We start from the raw sequence: 24808 nt of genomic DNA, 5'->3' as shown, positions 1-24808 counted from the left end.
TGCACACTTCCGGTCTCCTCGCGGCGCCGGGCCCTCTCCCACCTCCGTTCCTCCAGACCCCGCCGCGGGGCTCGGGGCTCGGCCTGGCTGCCTGGGGGCGGTGGGACTTGGGCCCGGCCGTGGCCGTCAGTGTGCGACAGGGCCTAGAGGAGCAGTGGGCGCTAAAACGAGAAATGCAGGGCTCTGAGGCGTGCTCCTGCAGCCTGGAAGCACGGACGGAGCAACACGAGCTTCTCCAGCAGTGCCTTAGACCTTCTCTATTTAAAGGCAAATGAGAATGATGAGTTCCATTTCATTATACCTAATGACTGCTTACCATGTAGCTAGAGCAGCTCTAGGAACACAATTATACCTCAGAGAAAGAGGTGTTAGCGGTCATTAAGGAAAAGATGTAAGGGATAGGAACTTCTGAGAGCAAGAAGTCTGTTGAACGTTGAGCATTCCATGTGTACGTTTGCATGGGAACTCAGCCAGATCAAGAGCCATGTCAGCATTTGTGTGTGTACCTGCACACACCTCGCCCAGAGCACAGGAAGGTGCCAAAAAGTGAATCCTGATCTCTTCAAGGACATGCACAGCAAGGAGCCCGACACACAGATATGCTTTGGGGCAGATTGAAGAACAGATGCCTGCTGCAAAGGCAGTGAATATCCAGGCCCACAAAGGGCTTGGCCTCCAACCCTCTGTCTTACTTCTGCAGCATCATCTTTCCCGTATCAGACAATGCAAGTCAGGTGAGAAAAAGAAAGCAGCAAAGCTGAGATTGGAACATAAAAAATGTTTATTCCTTAAAAATACAATGTTCACTTGTAGTGACACAAATACTCAGATTTCATTAAAAGGGTTTCCAGTGTAGCAGTCTTTCAGTGTCAGGAGCAAGGTGAGCAGGTAGCTCCCCCCAGCATGGGCAGCCTGGTCCCAATAGAAAGGTTTGTTCCACTCATTTCTGCAGCCTGCACCACAATAAGCTACATGCAGGTCCCTCACTCACTTCTACAACTCCAGGAGGTATCCACTACCAAAGCTCTGTCTGATGACAGTGTGGGTTCTTCTTCGTTTGGTTTTCTGATTGTTAAAGCATTTAACAGTCTATCTTACTAATCTTCTGCAGAGGGCTGAGTGTCTGATGTTTACTGAGAACATGAGGAACAGCCCTTGGGAAGCTGCAGTCTGTGCTGCTTCTCACACTTTGTGAAGATCAGTCTCAAAAATAAAGCGGGTGGAGAAATTTGATGGTAAGCAATTAGTAAAAATACAGGTCTGATGTAGGCCTTTTGCTCCACCCAGATCAGTAGAAAATTAAATACCCCTCCCACAAAAAGTTTGATTACAGACTGATTTTGCAATGCATACTCCAGAGGTACTGCTATAATCACACTCCTGGTGACACTGCCTTCATCTTAGCTTAACAGTTAAACCTTCAGTAGAGAAAAGAGTGTGAAAAAGAACTGATTGTTAGGCTCAGAGAGACACTGAGCTAATTAAATCATCTGCTTAAACATATTTAATTTTTTATCATATAAATGTCTAAAAAATGCCTTCTTTTTTCCTTTTGGTGGTTCTAGAAACCAGAAAATTATTGTCTCAGTGGATAGTCTATATGTTTCTATCAGTAAAAAGAAGGTACAATGATAACCAGAGATTTGGGCACACGAAACAGATACAACATCAGCAAAACACTTGGTCTACATGCTGTGCTTAAAAATATCAGACATGAACTTTGTACACAAAATGTATCAAACAGCACTTTGCCCGTTAACAAAATAACTCAAAGAAGCTCCAGCACCTGAAGTTTCTCCTAGTGCTAATCTGGACTTAAAATTTCACTTACATTATTATCCCATGCGTGCAAGATAATCATCAGAAACAGAGGTAACAGGCATCCCAAGTTTTCTTGACGCACACATCTTGCTGTTGCTTTCAGTGTTAAGTTGGTTCAGCTGAAGTTCAAGTCATTTTCAAGCCATCAAAGCCACAAAACTTCCATTTTTTCTCTAAACTGGCCCCAACCCCACTCAGCTCCTGTTTAAATGTAGTTTGTAGTCTGGTCATGAGAACTTCCACTTCTGTGGTGCAAATCTGTAAAAAGAAAAGGGAAATTTCACTAAAAAACAAGACACTTCTGGTTACAGAAGCCCTCTACTGACTGCATACATTCAAGCTCAAACATGTTTAATTGGTGCTAATTGGGAAATGAAGTTATTAGTACACCTACTTTGCTGTCCAGGCGCTGCAGGTAGGAACAAATGTACTCTATGCTTGCTCCAAATGGGTGCACGTGAAGAAATGTTGAAATTATTCCTGGGGAAAGGAATGCCACAAATGTCATTTTCATGAGAACTATCAGCTGAGAACACCAGCTCTCTGCCATTGCTAGCACTGCACACAGGGATCTTATTTGGCATTTTTGGTTTTAAATTCAGTGAAGTTTGGTCTGTGGGCTGCAAAGTAAACAACAGCTGAGTGATGCAACTGGCTGACACTTAGAGATCTCACCACTCTCACTCCCTGCCAAGTAATGGTAATGTGCTCCATGACAAACCTCACCAAAATTCAGCAGGGGGCTATCATAAATGTGGGGATACAAGGCTAAAGTAGAGGGAAAGCAGAACTCTGCTCCAGCTGTACCAGGTCAAGGAGCAGGAAAAGACAGAGGTAAATGGGGAGCACAGTAGAGGTATGTGTGTTCTTGGTTGCAGGACTCCCACCTCCATAGGCATAATTCAAGAAACAAAAGGCAGTCACTAGCAGCTGTGAGGCCACTCTGAAGTAACTCCCATCACTTCAGGTCTCTTAACATCACTAATCAAAAGGCCTTACCAACTAAGAGAGCTTCTCGTTCTGATTTCACAGGGCTATTGCTCAGTGTCTTCTCAACTGGACACTCCTTCTCCTGGCTGCATGCACAAACTCTGGGCATACTGCTCTCCTGCAGAAAAAAAAACACACAGGCCTGTTCCACACACCAACAGCACAGGAGGCACACTTACACACCAAGCAGCAGCTCAGTAAGATTTGACTTCGTATTCTTGTTTTCCTGTTTCTATGAGCCATCATATTGCTTTATTTACCTATCTATTGAAAAAGGCATCCAACACATCAGAATGATGTTCATGTTGCTATCAGAACCTGCATGTCTGAATTACCAAGCTAGACTGAAGCTAATGATGTTAAAATAAAATACCACAACATGCACTTTCATCATCCCTTGGTCACTCGCATGATATCTGCTCTGGAAGATCAAAACTAGACTAGATAGAAAGTCTTGCAGCAACTAATTCAGATGCACATGTACATTTTTTAGATGCATAAACAGTGGCAGCATGATTATGCAAGTGCCTACTGCCTGCAGAGGGTTTGGGACCACAACTCTCCTTGACTTGAATTCATAGAATTGAATTAAAACATAAATTACATAATTTATTATCCTCAAAATAAGCTGCTGTGGATAACTTGAAGTTCTTAACTTGTAAACAGATAAACAGTCCATTATGTACCACGTTTGTATGCTTCACAGCAGTCAATTGCTCATTTTACAATGAGATGTCACTACTTCCCTCAATAAAATACTGACTAAAGCAGCAGTTGACTTTACTTACATTCCCTTGGCCATCAGTAACATCTCTCTCTTTGTCCTCTTCATTTGCTACGCTTTGCTATGTATAGTTTAAGAAAAGGAAAGATTACTGATGTTAGCATGTTATTTTTGTTCTTTAATATCCATCAAAGTTCCACACTGGAGATTACTGGTATCCAAACTATTTTAATTACTAAAAAGCTAAGTATTTATCACCTTCCCTAGACCAAGGCACAAAATGGTGGGGTTAATGATACAAAGTCAGGGAAGGAAAGGTCCAAAGGCACTTCATAGTACTTCTCATCTATCCTGCAGGTACACACATAATTGAGATTGCTACAGAGGAGAGGACCAAGCAAGCTTAGATTCACATGCAAACCCACAAACAAAATACAGTCTTATATTTATCTAGTTGCTTCTGATGATTGTCTCACAGTTACACTAAGCAATCAGGAAGTTCACTTATCATATGCAACCTCCAATTAATCAGGTAATTTTTTCTTTAGACCACTAAGCAAGGGTTAGGCATCTTCTACACCCTCTCCTTCCTCGCACATGCTACAGGCCATGAAGTGCAAGAGCTGCATTTACTACTGAAGAATAAGAAAGGATCAGGAAGTCACATACCTGCTCCTTAAGGGTTTCTAATAATGTTTCGATTTTTAGTTTGTCTTCTTTCACTTTTTCTAGCTCAGCTTCTCTCTTTTTGTATTCATCTTGAACTTTCAAAAGATGCTGGAAGAGAAAAGTTAAACCGTTCACAGCTCTTTCAGCATGGTAACTTATCCTGGCAGTGGCATATAGAGAAACTCCCTGATGATCTGCAAAAAGGAAAATCTGTTGTCTGGCAATTCCTGCCATTTCCTTACGCACAAATAGCTGAAGGTGTTTACAGAAGGCTTCTCCAGCCAGCTCTGATGTTACAAACAGCAATGTAATTAGTTCCTACCTCAGATTCCTTCAGTAAGCAACCACAGCCTCTGCAGCATATGTAATTTTAATGAAGTGCTTAGCTGGACTATCGTGTACTCTATATTACAGAATCACAGAATGGCCAGGGCTGGAAGGGACTTCAAGGATGATGAATCTCCAACCCCCCTGCCACAGGCAGGGCCACCAACCTCCACATTTAATGCTAGACCAGGCTGCCCAGGGCCCCATCCAATCTGGCCTTGAACACTTCCAGGGACGGGGCATCCACAGCCTCTGGGCAGCTGTTCCAGCACCTCACCACTCTCTCTGTAAAGAATTTCCCCCTGATGTCCAACCTAAATCTCCCCTCCCTCAATTTAAAACCATTTCCCCTCATCCTGCTGTTATCTACCCTTTCAAAGAGTTGATTCCCCGCCCCTCTGTAGGCTCCCTTTAGGTACTGAAATGCTGCAATGAGGTCACCCCACAGCCTTCTTTTCTCCAGGCTGAACAAGCCCACCTCCTTCAGCCTGTCCTCATAGAGGAGGTGCTCCAGTCCCCTGATCATCTTCGTGGCCCTCCTTTGGATCCTCTGGACCCTATATGCTTTGGTTATCAGTCTGGTTTAATACATGAGGGGATACTGTTAAGATTTACGAGGAACCTAAACACTTGATATTTGACCTAAGGAAATCCCAAATCTATATGATCTACAAATTTATGTGAGAATGAAAGCCCGGTAAACTTCAGAAAAGGTTGCAAAGCAAGCTTGGGATTTCCCACGTTTTTGCTCATGGTAGCAATCAGGATCTCACAGGGCTTCGAGGGAACGTTAGCACGCCCACTATTTCAGGAGTCACAGCCAAGATCACACAAGGAATTCATAAAGTATGATTAACAGAACACCTCTGCTTGTGCCTGTACCCTGCAACACAGCCCCCTTGCCTTTGTAGCAAGGCCACAGCTAGATTGAAGCCCAGGCCCACCTGCTGCATTCCCTGCAGAGCCTGCTGGAGAAGTTTCAGCTGCTGCTCTTTGGTTGTGTCTTCATCCCTACTTGCTTTGCCATGCTCCTGCTTTAGGAGTTCTACTTCATTCCGGTAGGCATCCAGCTGCCAGCGCAGACTGTCATTTTCTTCTTTCAGGGCTTCCACCTGTGACACTAGTGCTAGAAAACAAGGCAGGCAGTGATCAAAAATCAGAGTTGGGGATGAGCTGGCTCTCACAGCTCTGTGGCTCCCAAGTCTCAGTTACAAATCCAGAGTACTAAAGAGAGTTTCTTACAACCACTCTTCAGAAAAATAAACTGCTGTGGACAAAGTACATCTCCTTAGGGGAAAAGTAGTATTTAAGTTGGGGGAAAAAAAGGAAAAGGCAAAAGAATGTGTTGGAGTAAAACAATGATGTAGGCAAGGAAGTAGGTTTCCTAACCAGAAAAGCTGAAAGACTCTGTACAGACTCCACTGCCAGCCTCAGCCAAAAGATTATCCCCATCAAGCCATGGGATGAAACAGCTCCATCAGCCTGGTGTTGATAAATTTAGGAATGGGGTTATATGACATTAGTACTACAAAGATAGCTTCAGCAGATTCCAAAGCATACCCACGATGTTGTTCTGCCACCCGCCCTTGCTGTTTTCTCTGCTACCTGGGCCATGGTTACAGCCTGCTCAGGAGTTTATACAGGACTTGGACACTGCACTTGGAAGGCTAAGAAAAGGCTACAGAATCAGGAGAGGTGAGGAAAGGGCGGGGGGGGGGGAGGGGAGGGAGAGGAGGGGGTGTGGATAACGTAGGGAATGATTTTAATATCAATACATAACTCCAACTGTTAACTTGCTGTTTCACCTCAATTCAGCAGGAGATGACAAGTAACAATAAGCAACAAGGATTTTGAGAATTATAATCACATTTAAAAACTTGTGCAAAAGGAATGATTGAGATGGCAGGAGCTCAATGGAGCCACAATGAACAATTACAAAATAACAACTGGTTGGAGAAGCAGTCTTCTTTCCTCTCTGTCTCATAACGTAACCTTCAGATGCAAAAGGAAGAGTGTCATGTATGTATGTTCTGTACCTATGATTGTAGGATTTGCTGCAGCAGGATATCTACCAGCAAATTCAAAAAGACATCAGGAGCTTGGAAGAAAGGAAGAGACAAGGTAGAGAAGCTGACAGCAACAGAAGTAGCTGTAAAAACCACTGCGTAAATAACCAATATCCATTGACGTTGTACTTACCTGTAAAAAAGTTTCCTATAGCTTCCTCTTAAGTCCTGGTACAGTGCTATGAACTTCTCACTGTCCATCAGAGTTTGTATGAATGCACAAAAGTTTAGCAAGATTAATAAAAGGCAAAGCGAGTATTAGAGACTGCATGCTGTTTAACCTCAGCAGCAGAAAACTGCTGTTGATTTTGCCCTGAACAGTCAGATCTGAGTGGGACTCCTAAAACAAACCAGTGCAAAAAGTAGTTTACCTGATTCATCTGTTTCTTTCATTTCTGATGGATCTTCTATTTCTTCATCAGACATTTCCATTTCCTCCTCTCTTCGAATGCCCATTAGTTCATCATTATGAATGTTACGAATTTCCTAAGGTTCAGAAACCAGATGTTTTTTAAATACAGATTATAAGGAACAGATTGTATGGATAAAGAACAACGTCTAGCATGAACAAATCTATCAGCATGACTGGCATTTCTGACTCTTCTATCTTCCTTCTAAGCCATGCTCTCCTTTGCCTCAGGAAAAATGCACATACTGTCAGCCTGGATGATTACCTTGGGAACAACAAGGGGAAAAGGACAAGAATACACCAAACCTCAGCAGGGCTGGTTTCAGTTCCAAAACAACTGCTACCTGCCCTGGAGACCACACATAAAATGGCAGCTGGGTTGAAGATCATAGAAAAACGTTCCTACTGTTTTTAACTGATTGTGCCCAACAGCTAAAATCTAAAAGTTGGCCTAGAAGCTGAAAGAGCCTGAGAGAGCACAGCACACAGCGAGGCCAAGGCTGCACAGCAGGATGTGCCAAGGCTGCTCTGTGGCTGAAGGGGAGCCATGGATGGGGAAAGAAAAGCATCAGAGAACAGAAACGCTTAAGCAAGGCCGTTCCAAAGCAAGGACAGAAGCTGGCTGGTAGTTATAGCAGTATGGTGTTTCACCAAGTCTCAAGCTGCCATGGCTTCTTCGTGAGCTGCCCTCAGCTACAAGACCCACCTGCACTGTCTGGCAAAACCATCTTAAATCACCACTGACAGAGCAGCAAAGACCCTGACCCAGCCCAATGACTCCCAGTACACACCCACTCCCCAAGCTGCCCTCCAAGCTTTCCTCAAATTCAATTCCAACAAAAACCATAGCAAGAAGATGTTGGGGGGCATGTTGAGCCCAGCAGCACCCCTGGAAGATGCCTCATAACAGGTCTCGCTGCCTCTTCCCACTGGGAGAACTTACCTTGGAAAAATAGACCACTCCAAATGGAGAGAGCGTTCCCACCCCAACCATGGTAAGTAATCTCAGGCAAGCAGAAAAGAAAACAGCAGCACTAGGGCTCAAAGCAGAGGCATAACCTGAATCACGACTCTCCACTTGGCTTTTTGGATATAAAAACAAACATTAGCTTCTCCATTATAGCTGCTAAGAAAGGACTAACTCAGTGGGATTTGGAAAGAAAGCCCCAGAAGTGCAATCTCATGGTGGGTTCTCAGCTGTGAACTTCCCAAAACAGTCATTCAGAGTTTAACAGAGTTGTGGAGGATCACTCCTCCGCCTTTTACCAAAAGAGTGTTCACTGAATATTATCAAACTCTGCAGACACTCCAATTTTTCTCAGGTTGCAGCTATGCTGAAAGGTGGCCTGCATATAGCCAACCCCAGACAAATGGCTTTTGGATAATCAGTTACCACCAACTTGTTCACTTTGCCCAGATTTACAGATGACATTAAAATTATTTTAAAGGTGAAAGGTGACTTTTAGCTTTGTTGGAATAGATTTGTTTGTAATAAGGAACATAATACATCAGGAAAACACAGAATCACAGGAAGGCTTAGGCTGAAACCAATACTTCCTAAGGTCTTTAAGATAACTCTGGCTGTCTTTGAAAAAGTGTTCCCTGCAAATCCGTATCAGGCTGCCAAGGGCCTTACTCAGAACTCAAAGATGGAGATTCCCCTGTCACCTTGGGCTCTTCTGCAGGGCTGAACTGCTTTTCAGGAACAGAATTTGAGCCTTAAACACAACTGCAACTTCCTCTGTTGTGACATGTGCCCATTGCTGCTCACCCTCATGCTGTGTGCCTATCAGAAGAGACCTTTCTGAGGAGGCAGAGTCCTTTCTGCCTCCTTGTGACCCCCTGCTTTAAATAGCAGAAGGCTGCCTTTCAGCCTTCCCTTTCCCAACCTACACAAGCTCAGTTCCCTTAGAATCCTAGCAGACATCTACCAGATGTTTGAGTAACACACTTCCTTTCACCCACTCCTGCACCACTTTTAAATCCTTATTTCCCCACTTAGCAACATCAATGCATGAAATAAATGTATAAATATGAGAATATCTTCCCTCAAATCTTTCAGACTGTCCAGCTGCAATTATTTCTATCTCCCAAGTCAATCAGTAGAAATGTGAAAAAACAGATCTCAGTGGTAATCCTTATCTTCTTTCCCATAATATCTCTCTAGAAATACCTCTTGCTTTAACATTAAAAACAGATCAATATTCAACTTCAATCATCATACAATCTGAACGTATTGCTGCTAGTAACACAAATGCTAACAGCAAATTCATTACCTGGAACAAGAGTCGACCGAGTAATTCCCACCTTACACTGTGAATTAAGATGTTGTTATCCACGTGAGCATCGTGCAAACTTAAAATCAATATCCTGACAAGAAAAGAGACTGGCTGGAGGATCTAGCACAATAAAAAATTACCAACCTCTGCTTGTTTGCACCACACGCTGATGTTCTTACGCTGAGCTTTCGTGAAATGGTCCCAAGCCTTTTGTTTGGAGGCAGAATGGTACACGGCCACTATTTGCTCGACTGTAGTATCAAATCAGCAGACAAATCAGGCCAGAATATCATCCAGAGAGGGCGAACAAGAGGAGTAAAGGAGTAAAAGAGTGGAATCAGGCAGGTGTTTGGCTAACCTTTTGTTATAACACTGTACTGTGCTGAAGCCATGCTCAGGACTCTGTGCCTGGAAAGGAAAGCGGGTACTTCACCAGGCCAGCAGCACAGAGTAATGCTCAGCTGGGAAAACTGCATCTGCACTCAGTTGGAAGAAAGGAAGGCACATGTTGCACTGAAAAAAACATTCCACGTGCAACACCATTTATCAGTGCAATGGATAAACCTGGGCAGCATTTGCTCTCTAGAATTTGCTCTCACCACTTGTGAAAGCTGGCACTTTGTATGCTCTGGGGCCCACTGGGTAGAATCCCAAAGAACAGTGCAACTGCATCCTACGCATCCACCATCAACTTTTTCTTCCTTTATTCTAAAATATTTTCCTAGAAAATTTGCAGAGGTTTTTGGAAATAAGAAGTGCCTCCCCTGGGAGGAGATTTCAACCAACAGCAGAAAGCACATCTAGCTGTTTTTCCCCACACCTGTGATGCTGTAGTAGATAAAACTCTTAGGAAATGAAATCATTTCTCTGCTCCTTAGATTAACTAAAGAATCTCGACGTGTCTGAGATACCACTAGGTGCTTTATAGAGGTGACTTGCATGCAGTTGACTATTACTACTTACTCTGCAGTGCATACTGCTTTTTCTTCTGGACCGTTTGCCCATATTTTTTTAATAGAATAAAATATATATAAACCAAATATTAGACAATTAAATTAATGAATATAAAACCAAAGTTACAAATGTTCACATCATAGCCAAGAGGTTCAAGGAGGCTTAGTAAAGCTATGGAAAAAGTACTCTTAAAAAATATTTCAGACTTAGTAAAGAAGAGCTATGTAACAGGCTACGAATGGGTTGAGGACTACTATAAATCACACTCTAGAACTAATAGAGCCAACGCCTCTTCCTTCATTTAATAAAGTACTGGGACTCAGGTTCAAAATTCTGTTCTGCAATAGGTTTTCATCATAACTTCAGTTGTAACTGAGAACGGGGTATTGGGAGCACTCTAATGCATCCTACCTTTGATGAATAAATCCTGCACATTTCGCTGAGCCATCAGATTACCAGGAACTTACCTTGTCTGTACACAGAAGTGCAGTGTTGAAAAGATTATAAAATTACTAATAGACTATAATTAAAAGAGGAAAAAAAAACCATTAGGAATTCATCTCGCCTCCCCTCAGATGTGGGCTCTGACTTTAATAAAAGGTACCACAAGAAACTTTTGCCAAGTTAATGATATATGCTTATAAATTAACTGTAGCTGCATAGAAGCCATTGTCATTCATGGTTCCTGGTGATTTTTTAGCATGATCTCACCAGACTCTACAGATTAAGCATCCTCTCTACAACAACAGGTAGCAAACACTCAGTGCAGAAATACTACTCACACTGAACCAGAATCCCTGAGAGAGCAAGCTTGAACTTCTCTTTAGCTTCTTCCATCTCCTTCTCATGAGCTGCCTTCTCATTCACCAGTCTGCGAATGTGGCTGTTGGCCGACTGAATCATGGAGTAAAAGTTGTTTGCAGTCCTTCTGTTCACTTCTCCACGCTCTATCCAGGTGAGCAAGGTCTGCACAGCTTCTGAGAACTTAGTGTCATCTGCAGCAAGAAATGGTATCTTTAAATCATGGAAGCACAAGTTTGCCTGTGCAGCTTTCAGATCCTTTTCCTGCTGCCAATGATCTGCCCTCTCTGAAAGGTCAGCTTGCTCAGGTTGGCTGACCTGGATTCATGAAAGCACAGCATTACCCAAACACAAGACTACACAAAGGAGTCCAAGTCTAATTCATAGAATCACGAGGATGGAAACGAGCTGACAGAAAGCTGGAGAGGCATCATAAGAAAGAGGAGAATCAATTGCTGCAAATTTACAAGATAACTTTATATTCCTATTTAGATGTACTCTTTCGTGACAGCAAATATCCTCTGACTGAAAGAATCAGGCTACAGATGGGGTTTAGGCTTCAGAAAAAAGCCTTAGAATCATAGAACGGCTTGGGTTGCAAAGGACCACGATGATCATCTCGTTCCAACCCCCTGCTATGTGCAGGGTCACCAACCAGCAGACCAGGCTGCCCAGAGCCACATCCAGCCTGGCCTTGAATGCCTCCACGGATGGGGCATCACAACTTCCTTGGGCAACCTGTTCCACTGTGTCACCACTCTGGATTTAAGATTTAAGCTCGTCACTTAAACATGAACAAAAACAGGTTGGAAGAAACTGAAGTCAGGCGTACATCTGTTTTTATAAGACAACCCTGTGCAGACAGGTAGCTGCAGGCCACAGAACCACTCACCTTTCAGCTTCTCTGCAACAATGCTGCACTCGTGGTCAGAGTAATGCACAACAGGAGGTGGGGAGGGTGGGTGGAAGCGTTCCTCCTCCAGCCTCCTGCGATGGCGCTCCTCCCTCGCCAGCATGCGCTGCTTGCACTCCCACTCATAGAGGTCATCCCGAGCCTGGGCAAAATCCACGTGCAGGCGCCCAGTGTCCTTCTTGTCAGTGCTGGAACCCAACCTGATGCGATAGCCTGGTGGTGATGACAACAATGTTCATATGAGATAAGTGATTTACACGGGGTAGAACCTCCCTCTGCCTTTGTCTGTCTGTGATTCCCACAAAGATAACAAGACCCTGAACAGAAGAGCTGATAGTTTGCAGAGGTCTACAGTACCCAAGGTAACGAAGCATTGCTCTCTTTCCTATCAGGAGCAGCTTTTAGATATTGAAGCAGGCAAGCATTAAAAGCAGAGAAAGAGACAAACTGACACCACATGAGACAAATGGCTATCAAGCCTATTGTAACCACACAGAAATCGTTACACTCACAGCCCAGAATTTTAAGCTTCCATCTCAGACAGAAATATACCTACCAGAAAGATACAGCGCCTTGTCCACCATGAATTCCTCAGCAAAGCGGATGTGACAGAAATTCTTCTTACTCTTCCGAATAGCTATGACTTCTCCACACTGCTCAAACACTTCCATAATGATCTGCTCGGTTCCATTTTCCGGCAGCCCCCCAACAAACACGGTCTTACAGCCTGGGGGCCTCTCTCTCGTTGCTGGAGGGGGCAGATCTGAAGACAGCAAAACAGAAACAGCCAGGTCTGTCAGCACAATTTCCATAGATCAGCCCACCTGCTCTAACAGGTGTCCTGATTTCCTTCAAATGCATGAGTTAGCCACAGTATATTTGACTTGACTGACAAATAGTCGTACCAAGCACTGCTGAGGTGCCATACAACAACAAACACGTTTACTAGCTTGCTTCCAAACCAAACATCTGGGGTTGAGTCAATTTCCTGCACAGTAGCTGATTTGGTGCATTGTTTTGGCTTTAAGATGAAAACAATGTTGATAACAGAGATGTTTTAGTGGCTGTTGAATAGTGCTTACACAAAGACTTTTCAGCTTCCTATAGTGGTCTGCCAGCAGGGAGGCTGGAGGTACACAAGGAAAAAATATAATGCAATGGGTGAACAGCTGGCTGATGGGTCTGGCCAGACACTAAAGGGGTTCCACATGGCTCTTCTCTGATGTACACATTTTAATGTATGTATTTTTCTATACAGACACATAAATTCATAGATAGAAAGGGGACAAAATATAAACAGACGTTACGTGGGTTAGGTGGGAAAAGAGTGCAGCTCTTGCAGTGAATGATCTCCTTTACAGCAGGCATGTCTGGAGGAATGGGAGGAGGGACTATCCCCAAGCCTGGCATCATGGGGTTGATTGGAGGGATTCCAGTCATCATTCCAAGAGCAGGATCAAAATCTAAATGGGGGAGAGAACAAGGGAATCAGTTTTGGACTCATACAGTAATTGTTCATTTGGACAGCAAATTAAGTACTCCATCTACAAACATCAGTGAAAATTACCTGAATAAACAAGAGAGAGGGGACATGACCACTTACCTCACCAGAACTTCACATCTGTACCCTTGAAATAACTTTTAAAAAATTGTCAATAGCCTCAGAAAAATAAATTTCCTCTGCTCACATTAACTGCTCCTCTTTCTACTCCATAGATTCCATCTCCAATCTAGCACTAGAACCTTTCCCAGTAAATACTACATTACCCAAATAAAGTATAGGAAAGTCAGCAGTTAAGAAAGTTCCAGGAGAATTCTTGGTAAAATGTGCAGCAGTGTTTAAGGAAATACTTCACCATTAAGCGTGACCCACAGTGGCAGCACACATCTTACATTGCTCAACTTGTTCCTAGGCTTTATTCAGATATCGTCAGAGCACTAAATAAGAAGTATGCTGTTCTTCTGCTCTTTGCTCTTAGATTTTACCACCAACACCAACTAAAACTAAAGAGAGTTGTCAAACGTGAGGTATTTCATCTGTTCAGAAGCTGTGAACCTTGGGGAAATCAATACTTTCAGGCAAGCAAAATGGAAAACGTATACTTAAATAAATGCCTTACAAAGAAAACTCATGAGCTGGTAACATCAGCAGCTAAGGACACCCAGCACCACCAGGGCCAGCTGGTACTAGCAGGTTAAGATCCCAGCTGCAAATCTCCTTCTCTGCTGTCTACCACCATTCCTCTCCCTGCAGCAGAAGCAGCTCTGAAGACACAGCGCTCCCCAAAACACCAAAGGACACTATCACTGAATATGCAGTTTTGAGCGCTGCAGAACTGGCTGAAGCTGGCTGCTTTTTACAGATGTAAGCAGATAAGATTAATTTTGCAGGGCACAAATGAAAATTGCCAACAGGCAGAGCAGAGTGGTGCAGAGATTGCATTTTCCTTTGATCTTAAGCTGGCACCATTTCAATGCTATTCATATCGCTAACGCAGGGAAACGATTTTGTATTCTTCACTTTGCAAACACTAAAAAACAGCTCCTGCTTGGCTCCACAGAGATCCGGGAGCAAGACAACTCCTAGTGCACAAACAGGATGTCTCAGTTAGGTAGCTGAATTTTATTTTCCTTTGTAATTTGAAACATTTTGTATAGGGCTACGTTTTTGCACACTTTACCTACAATGCTTTGCTTGCATTTTGCTGTTTGCTTTACGCCACACATGAATGGTGCCAACAGACCCAAAGCAAAAGCTCCACCATAAAACAGACTTCAGGAGAAAGGGAAAAAGTCTTCCTACCCCACCCTAGATCCCTGCTGAACTTCAAGATGAAGGTCACCTTGTGAACAGCTGTGACTTTCAATGGTAGAGATCACTGAAGATATAAGGCAGCAGGAGGAAAAATAAAAGACCTATTTCTGAGCAAGTAAGTTCCTGATCCAACAGGATCCAACAGCTGAAACAACAGCATCACCACTGAAAGCAAACTGCAGTTCAACAAGCTGGAAGGAAGAGGAATGACCAATGCTCTCACTGTGGGGATGAGGGGGGATATGGAGCAACAGTGACCTGCTGGAAAAATGCAGCGACTGTTGAAATGCCCATGTGTTAGAATGTAAAGATCTGCTCGCCTTCTCAGCACAATTTGGCAAAGGTACATCTATGAGATCAAGATTATTTCAGCACTCACTGGAGGGAAAAACAGGAGCCGGAAAAATCAGAGGGATAAGAAATCCAGGATGGGTATTTTTCTGATTCAGGCTTTAAAAGAAAACATGAATCGATACAATTAACAGCAGCAAAAGAACTAGCAGAGAAGAGAACTACATTATAATGAAAGGTAAAAAGTGTACATACAGGGGGAAACAGATCCCAAGGTCTTTGGATTTGTGGCAAATCCCATTTTATTACTGCTCCAACAGCAATATACTGGACAACTTGCCACCTTGCCTAGGGGTCTGCTCTTCCTGTTAATAAGCTCATCTTATGGCTACAGGCCAGCATCTGAGAGGCTTATGATGCTAATTCAGAAAAGCCAGTCTCCATTAGCAAGAAGGAGGAAAGAGAAAAAGAAAAAGAAGTCCTCGAGGATTCTAAGAGGTTCAAAAATATCAGGCCTGGCAGCTGCTGTTTGCTGAAAGCTGTGAGAACTTTTATATAAAACTAGTATTACCTGGATGGCGTGAAAGATGATGTGTATTCATTTTAGACATTGTAGTCTTGTCAAAGCATCTCACAACTACATGCTTTACTTCATCTGTAGAAACAGAATGAGGCTAGTGAGTTCTTAAGCATTTTCAAACAATTTTTTTAATGTGACCTGAAACTTTAGTCTCACCTGACACTGAGTAAAGATGTTCCAATTCATTTCAAGCTTTCATTACCTCTCCTCTTTCATTGGTACTACTACTGTGTCTGGTCTGAACCTCATCATTATGCTTTACAACAGATCCACATTCACCAGAACATTCTGCTCGCTTGCACTCGGGTCACAAAAAAACACTGTGCTCCTTCTAAACCATTCTGAGTCATCTGTCTTGGGAGCAGAACCCCTGATCTCAAAGTCCAATCTCAGAAGGATCAGAACAAAAATTACTTGGAAGTTTACAGTCTTCTCTGTTCTTACAGCAGGGAATAGGAAAGCAACTTCAAACTTGTGTGCTCTCCCAGGACAGACTTATGCTGACTTTTATTTGACACATATATATGAATAGGGGAAAAATGCATGAAGGCATCTCTTACAGCAAAGACAAATGTGAAATAAGGCCTAGGGAACAGAAGAGTACAGACTGCATGCAAAATTTACATCCAGTGATGCTATTAGCTAAATGTAGGCTCAGCTGCACAGCAAACTACCTGCACTGTGCCATCAGAGGAGTAATAGGATTGTAGAGTACCACCAACGCAGGTCCTCTCCTTAGGTATGAAGGCAGTTAAACAGGCATGGGACAGCATCATTCTCAAGTGCTTAATTGTAACAGAGGACTGAAACAGTGATTTCAACTTGGGATTTTGATTCACAGACCCATCACACTGCTGTGAAACCATGTATAGCACATCTCTGCTGCCACATAGGAGCTCTTTAACATACCCTGGACACAGGTTGACTCACCTCTGAGCAGTACTCCACACTATCAGGTGGCCATTTCTTGAGCAAAATCCTCCATTATCTTCTGCCAAATCCATTTTACTGCCTTAATGTTTTCCTCATTATTCCCTTCCCACCCTTCAGTCTATGCAGTTTTAGTTCAGCTTAGATTAATGCTTTACTTGGTATCACTGGCTTCCTGAGCTCTGTAGACATGTCTCACATGGAACACTTCCCCTGCTAGCCTGCTGCAGTTACCTACAGGTACAACCCACCTTCCCACTACCCCAGTAACCATTGTTTGCATCCATAAACATGTATTTCTTCTCAATTCAGCTTCAAAAAAATCAGTGGCCCCTAGATACACTGCTCATTGATATCAATACAATTTCAAATGCAGCTTATAAACGTGTACTGCATATAAAAACCCATTAATCCAACTCAGCTGACACAGGTTCTTCCCAAAGACACGTTTGAAAGAAAAGGGGGGCACAGTCTGGACAAAGTCTCACACCTGGCAGGAGGGGCTGTCCTGTCATCCCCATGGGAGCCATCCCCAGGTTGTTCATCGCAGTGGCCCAGGCAGTTGGGTCTGACATTGGCAAGCCCATTGAAATGGAGTCTAGGCTTAGATTTCTGCCACCATCTGCTGAGAGAAAAAAGGTGATTAAGAGCTCAGTGTATGCCTTCATTGCTCTGTAGGACAAATGTTGCTCAGCAAGGCCCTGCTGTATCAGCATACAAAAGCAGATTTGATCCCACTGCACAGGAAAGGTCTGTTTGAGAAAAGCAGTGTCCCTATCAAGTAGATGACATTTCAGGGATGCAAGGTGTATGAAAGCACTGGCTTCCAAGAACACTTAAAATTCTGTTTTTTCCATTACAATGCACAGCTATAAGGGACCCTGAATACTGACTAAAGATAAGAATCTATGAAGGAGGAACAAATATTCTGCAAGTATAAATGGCCACAAACGCACTGAATTCAGAGACGACCAATCTGATCATGCAGAGAATTTCCACTGCCACCTGAAGACATTTCTTCCATGCTAAACAGGGAAATGAAGCAAAGAATGATTACACATTTCTGAACACCCTCAGCTCCTTTGATCTTATTCAGAGGAGAGGTGCTGCAGCCTCTGATCGTCCTCATGCCCTGTGCACCTGCTCCAACAGCTCCACATCCTTCTCATGCTGAGGACCCCAGGCCTGAGACAGCACTGCAGATGAGGCCTCACAAGGGCACTTTCTGCACTGACACCTCAGCACAGCAGTTGGCTTTGGTCTGTGCTTACACAGATGCCTTCCCTTTTGCCAAATATCAAGCTGCTACATGGCTTACCTGGAGGAATGTTTGTTCTCTTCCTCTTCTTGCCTGGATCACTCCCATTCTCAGTTGGGCTTTCCGACACACATGCACCACTCGGGCTGCCAAACTGCAGAGATTTGCTGTTGCTGGCAGGATCAAAGGACAGATGGTTTAAGCCTGAAACACAAAAATAGATTCAGATACTTTATAACAGTTTGCAATGCCTCAGTATCACCATCATGAAAGCAACGTCCTGTCCCCCCTGCTGCTGGTATCCTTCAGACCCCTGAAACAATTACGCCTCCTGTTTGTCATCTCCAGTATGCCCCACTCAATGCTATACTCACATCAATTTAAAATATTATCTACAAACATTATTCCCTCTCTGGACCCACACAAATCAAGCTGCATGATGCTATAAAACCAGGGGTGCACCTCTCCTGCATTGTACTGTATTTCCCAGTTCAGAAACTTGAAAGCCAGAAATTCATTCTGTTTCTTCCAACCCATACTAGATATTTAGTCTTGCCTGGTTTGTCACCAGTAGTGACTTTACCTGGACTCATTTACTAGCAAAAACACGAGGCGTGCCTCGCTTGCAATTGCTACTGCTATTTTTAATCAAGAGGGCTGGCAAGCAGTTGAGCCCTCCTGTAGCCAAAAAAGAGTGCTCAGCAATCCGTTCCCTCAGGAAGGAGAGCTGGCAGATCTAGCTGGGGATCTGCAAGAGATATGGGGAAACGGAGCAAGGAGGAGACAGATCCTTGAACAGCCAGCCACCACACACAGGAAGAAAAGCTCATTTTGCACATTTGAACCAAAGATGACTGAAGAAAAATTGCTTTGCAGCTTCCAGAGTGTTTCCGGGTTCAAGGCTTTACATCCATTTAAGAGTAAATCTGTGCTGAGTCACCTGGTAGATGATCCACAAACCATACCAGCTATGCCTCTTGTTCACACCCCTATTGATCCTGCCTCTTCAACTTGGCCTTTTTCTCAAAACGAGAGGTGGTAACAAGAAAAAGGGACTCTAAACAACTCCACATTACCAGAGGCTTCAGAAATTCAGCACTTTGAACATAAGCTTCAAGCACAAAACCAATGACAAGTCTCAGAGAAGTGCACTGCCCTCGACTGAGCTCTGAGTTCACGACTGCATCTTCTGTTGTATTCAGCACTTGTAGGGATCCAGAACCGAAGAGACATTAAAATATTCCACCGTGTTTAATCTTTGTCTCAGCAAACTCACTCTGAATTCAAAGTCAATGCAAAAAAAAAAAAAAAAAAAAAAAAGCCCTGGACCAATGAGAAGTGATAAAAATAGCTGCATTCCTGCTAAGGTACACATATGTTCTGGGGGAAGCAGCACAACTACAGAAGCATCCAAGCTGACGATGATGCTGCCTCACAGCACCAAGGGGCTGAAACATGGCAGCTATTTCATGTATACCAAACCTTCCCCAGGCATGCTGCAAGCCACAGCCAGCACTGTAACATCTATTCTAGAGGATTCCACTTCCCAGAACTTGCTAATAAATACGGTTGCTGTGTATGGCTGTAAATAGACAAGAGAGTGGATGCAGGGAGCCTAAGGGGGCTCTCATCTCATCTGCTGAAAGGTGAGAAGAGCAGAAGCAGCCAAAAAGCTGAGTGCTGTTCAGCTGGCAATAACAATAGTTGCACCCAGCTATGCAAGATGCCTACAGCACTGCTTTTTAAATGCTCCAAAGTCAAAATACCACTGCGGTTGGGAGGGTTCAGGAAAACGAATCACAAATGGAGCAGGTTAAAAATAGAGAGGCTGTGCATAGTAAAGAAACAGCAAGAGAGTAAAGGAGTGCTCAAGAGGCACCTGGATGAGTGCTCTGAGGTATGGATCAGTAGCCCAGTGGGTAGAAATGGTGATGGGAGGGTGGTTGGACTGGATGATCTTGTAGGTCCTTTCCAACCTTGTGATTCCATGTGATTTTATAATTATAAAAGTTACTTTATTATCAAGTATTAAACTTCAAAGCACGTTTTCTCACACTTGGGTCAAGCAGAGCATGCTGACACCAGGCAGATGCTGCCTGTGTTGGGCCTGGCACTACACAGCCAGCACAGCCTGCACGAGCATCACACCACACCAGCACAGGGTGTGAATGCTCCTCACCCAGATCACCGCTTTCTAACCCACTGGAGAGCAAAGGCAGCTACATAATGCAATTATTTCCATCGCTGCTTTTGGAAAAGATAAGATTCATTAGCTAAAGGCCAAACACTGGGCTGTATGGAAGGCAAAGGACGCTCCTGCAGCACCACCAGGCAGCTCCTGTGGTGCCCAACCTGCCTGACAGAGCAGCACAGAGCAGGAGGGAGCAGCCCTGCAGCCATGCCAGCCAGCCCAGGCACTCGCTGGAACTCCCTGTGATCTGATTCAGCTTGCTCCCCTGACAGGCACAAACACAGCTCTGAGGAACAGATCATTTTCTGCTAGGATCCACGTATCTGAGTTGCCCACAGAAGGCTCTGCTGCTGGTGTGACATGCAGGAAGGAGCAGAAACAGATCTACAAAGGCTCTTAAGTCTTCAGCATGATTGTCCACAGCCTCTCCACAAAAAAATAAAGCACTGCTTAACTGCAAACCAGCAGGCAACTTGTTGTGTAGCAGCTGTGAGCCTGCAATGCCCCTCCTGCTTCCAGCAGGCAGATTAACAAGAAAAAAGCTATAAAAGGAGAAAAGACTGTGGTAATGGAGTCATTATCGTTTCTCATTTCTCTTCTTGCCTTGCATCATGCAGGAGCAGAGGTGGGGTGGCTGCTTCAGTTCCAAATAAAACACTCTTGAATGGGTACAGACCACTACTGCTGATTCAGCAAACAGAAGTGCTGTGTCCAAGAGCTCCCAGTCTCATCAAGATAATTAGCAGCAGCAGCCTAAGTCTGCAGCACGATCTTCCAGAGATTATATGCAACATGGAAGAGATGGAGAAAGGAAATTCCCTCTCACGCCAGGCAGAAAACACGGGGTACCACCCAAGAAGTTGATTTCTTCAAATGAGAACGACAGCAAGAAAGTGAAGAGCCAGCTCCTCATTTGGACCTCTGTACAATCAAAGCAGCTGCATGTTTTCAGCCTGGAGAAGAAGGGGCTCGGGGGGATCTTATTAATGTGCATAAAGATCTGCAGTCAGGATGCTAAGATGGTGGAGCCAGGCTCTTTCGGTGGTGCATGGTGCCAGGACAATGGTCCTCGTGGGTCCCTTCCACAGCTCCACGATTCTGTGAGATGATTTCCAGCACAGGTCCTCCTCCCACAGCAGCCCTGAAAGCAGCAGGCTGCTCCAGGCAGCCTTCAGCCCTGCATTCTGCTGGGTCCTGCCTGCTCTGACTGGAGACCTGCTGCACCCAGCAGTTCCACCAATGCACAGACCTGCCCATCACTCCGGGTCCACGCTGATGCTATATATGGGATTAGGAAGGGCCTGAATACAGAAATGAAAGATCTCAATGTTCCAGGCATAAATCAAGGCAAGTATCTATCCTCGCTGGGTCCCATGCCAGGGCCTTGACAAGACTTCGTTTTCCAGCCACTGGCTCCCACTAACAGAACTTGGCCGTCTGTCTTAATGACCAGCAAAACGTATGTGTGTGTAAATACATCTATATTAGAGAGATTCAACTCCAGTTTAACTGAAAAACATTGCTTTACAGATCATTCTTTTTACTGGCAGCAGAAAACATTGACAGCGATTCTCCCTGAGACACAAACTGGCACAGCTCACCATTGCATTACTTAAGGCAGCACCCCAACAGGGCTTCACTTCAGGACTTCTGCAAAATCCTTCCCTGCTGCATTCACTCACGTTCCATGTAACACCACCAGCTCTGCCCACAAACCCAGCACTGCCTGAGGGCACACAGAGCTGCTCAGCCCAGCACATGCTCTAGCAGCAGCAGCCTTGTACTACTGCTGATCAGGCTCTCAAACATCTTTCTTGACATCCAACTGGTGAACAAGAAGGAGCTATACAAATCCATCCCCTGTAACTCAAATCAAGAAGTAGTAACAGGTACCCTGACACCTTCGTATGCCTAAAAGCATTTCAAGCACATGCTTAGAAAGCCCACAGAGTTTACACCTGCTCACCAAGCTTCTCACTTACTCAGCATCCAGAAGGGAGAACTCAAGAAATGGGCTGACGCAGGCTTTGCTATAAATATGGATCTATCTTTTGCCAACATTGGCCAATATATGAAATACATATTTCTCAACCTGAACAGTGGTGCTTTCTCTTAAACAGAAATAAACAGGACTGCAGAATATAAGACTCCCACCTGGTTACGTACCACTTGTTCTGATGCCTAAAGGAATGCACTTTAAAAGAAAACAAAGTACCTAACATCTGCAGCAATCAATTAGAAAACACAGAGAAGATAACAGCAAGGAAGGGAAAGGAGAGAAGAAAAGCACAGAGACTTCAAAGACACACTACCAAACCCAGCATTTGCTTTCTGGATCTGGTTCCCAGGCTTCACACCTATCTCTGGGATCGTGCACTGCTTTCTACTCCTGGCTTCACCGTCATGGTCAGAGCTCTATAATCATCAGCTGCCAGCACACCGTTGGTACAGGAGCTGCCTAAGCACACTGCAGAGATCAGCAAGCCTTCAAGAGTTACTTCTATTAACTCCATATAATCCTACGTTCTAACAACTCTCATCCAGACAGCATGAGAGAAGCACACAGAACACACAGTACCTGCATACTGCACCAGGAACATGGCAAGGTGCTCATAGTACTTCAGTAGTTCAGCCAGTTTTCCTGCCACTGCCTGCCTGTCTGCAAGGTGCAGCTCCCTGCTCAGCACCCACACAGCACTCCTGGCTCAGCAGAACACAAATGAAAGTGGGTCCTAATGCAAGCAGAACCACTGCTGTGCTTCCCCACATGGGCAGTGCCAACGGAGGCACCAAGAGCTCAAGTTGGGGAGACAGTTCACAGAGTGCAGCTGCATGTGTCACCATCAGTCTGCTGTGAGTGACACCCACGGGCTCGTTCCTGGATGTGGGGGAAGGAGGTGAAGGAGCAGGTGGTAAACCCATTAGCAGTAAGTAAATCTGAATTTGTGAGGGATTTCATACATCAGCGCGCTAAGCACTGCGGGCAGTTAAATAAACCCTACTTGCATGCCTGAAATTGGTTGCCTTTGCATAGGAAGATTAAGCTCTGGTAATCCTTGAAGAGGCACACAGCACAATTGCTGATTCTGGAAACTTAAAGTGAAAAGAAATATCAACTTCAGACAAGGTAATTACTGCAGCAGGGCCCTGGAAAAGAAGAAGAGGTGGGAAGAGTCTTTGGTTGCAGTGCTCACAGTACCAAAGGGTTGCCTGCAGTGTTTTCAAGGAAAGGCATCCACAAACCACTGCCAACACAGCAGCAAAAGCACAGGGCTGATCAAGCTGGATATGAGTTGGGTTCTAAATGAACGAAAAGGAAAATATAACATACTGGTGTATGCAAGCAGACACGTATGGCCACACATATGGCCTTTGGAAGGCCCTCTTGAGGCTGATGTGCCCCAACCACTGTGATAAATGACCAGAACTACCAGCACTGAGCGTTGGGAGGATGCTCACATTGCTGCCAAACACACATTTTCAGAACACAAAATGCTCCACGTCTGTGAATGAATTCCAGCACACAGGACTGTCACCAGAGCCCAGTGCAAACACTGAGCTGAGGGCCGAGTGCTGCTCTGCAGGTGAGGGCACTGAAGAAACGCACGGGCAGCTCACAGCTGGGGGACACCCACAGCATCGGTGAGAGGAGCAGGACTGCAAAGTGTCAACAGAGAGCAGAGCAGCCAGGAGCTGCGGGGAGGCGCTGCTCTGGGATCCAGCTGCTGGCAGCGGAGGAACGACAGCAGAAAACCTGGGGATTAGGCGAGAAATCTCACACCATCTCTGGAAGGGATTCGGGATGCCTCTGTAGCAACACCTTTGAAATTGCTCGGAGATCGAACCTCATCTCTTCCACGGGCTGAAGTCATTGATACTAAGAACATGACCTTAAAGCAAGAAACCCGACCTTACGGAGGCTTAGAGGGAGCTTTCAACAACTTAACACAGAGAGCTTTCTAACGAGATCTTATTAAGCCTCCCGAACGTAAGGTTAGGAAACAAACACAACAGCTTCTCAGCTGCCAGACGGGGAAGGAGCGACGAGCCCAGGAATGGAAACACCGACAAAAGCATCTGCGCGCATCCCGCGCCGAGCGTCTCTCGCGTGTACCAGCGCACGGGACGGGCCGAAAATCGCGGCGGCGTTAAGAAGTCGAACGGCCAAAGAACCGCGGAGCCGCGCGCAGCCGGGCACGGGCCGCACAGCGCCTGCGGGCCGCGGCACGGGAACGGAGCGCTGCCCCGGCGGTCCCGTGGGAGCGGGCAGGGCCGGAAGCGCCGCCCTCCGCCGGCACAGCGCGACCGGAACCGCCGGCAACGCGCCCCGCTTCGGCCGTTCGCCCGGTACCGGAACCGCCGCCGACCCAGAAAGGCGGCCCGGAAGCTCCCCGCGCCTCGGGCCCCGCCGAGCCGACAGACGCCGGCTCCTCGCAGCTCCCGCACACGCAGCGCGGGCTGAGATGGAAACGAGCGCTGAGCGCTGGCCGCCCGCCCCGCGCCGCCCCGCACTCACCGCCCAGCCCCGCGCCGCGCCCGGCCGCGCCGCGCCCGCTCTCCACGAACATCCGCGTCCGGCGGCCCTGCTTAGCGCCCCCCTGCGGCGCCGCCCATTGGCTGCCGTGGCGCTGGGGGCGGGGCCTGGCGCGCACTGCACGCCGGGAGAGGGGCGGGGCGGAGCGCCGTGCGTCCCATCTCTGGCCCCTTTGCTGCCGGGTGCGGGCGGCGCAGCCCTCGAACCGCCACGGAGGGCAGCCCGCCCCCAGCTCCCGCGAGTCGGAACAGCGAGC

General features: G+C 45.5%; 1 protein-coding gene across 5 annotated transcripts; it reads right to left on the bottom strand.

Annotated features, from left to right (window-relative positions):
• Positions 1-763: 763 nt before the first annotated feature.
• On the bottom strand, positions 764-24679 carry ENOX2 (ecto-NOX disulfide-thiol exchanger 2). Of its 5 annotated transcripts, none has more exons than XM_031594026.2 (16): positions 24535-24679; positions 17888-18031; positions 17060-17194; positions 15631-15714; positions 13261-13416; positions 12510-12716; positions 11933-12166; positions 11022-11234; positions 9430-9536; positions 6969-7083; positions 5476-5657; positions 4205-4312; positions 3600-3656; positions 2821-2929; positions 2216-2301; positions 764-2079 (listed from the first exon to the last, which is right to left on the bottom strand). In XM_031594026.2, the coding sequence occupies exons 1-16, from the start codon at positions 24584-24586 to the stop codon at positions 1948-1950; spliced, it is 2121 nt and encodes a 706-aa protein (XP_031449886.1). In that variant the 5' UTR covers positions 24587-24679; the 3' UTR covers positions 764-1947. The 5 variants fall into 5 exon arrangements, with proteins under 5 accessions (XP_031449886.1, XP_031449887.1, XP_090006618.1 ...); XM_031594027.2 differs by having other exon boundaries at positions 17060-17191; XM_090150492.1 differs by lacking the exon at positions 24535-24679 and adding an exon at positions 22597-23123.
• Positions 24680-24808: the final 129 nt, after the last annotated feature.

The sequence above is a fragment of the Phasianus colchicus genome, chromosome 14 (assembly GCF_987193195.1).
Source record: "Phasianus colchicus chromosome 14, bPhaCol1.hap1.1, whole genome shotgun sequence".
NCBI lineage: Eukaryota > Metazoa > Chordata > Aves > Galliformes > Phasianidae > Phasianus > Phasianus colchicus.
This window is presented reverse-complemented; position numbering and strand designations above follow the sequence as displayed.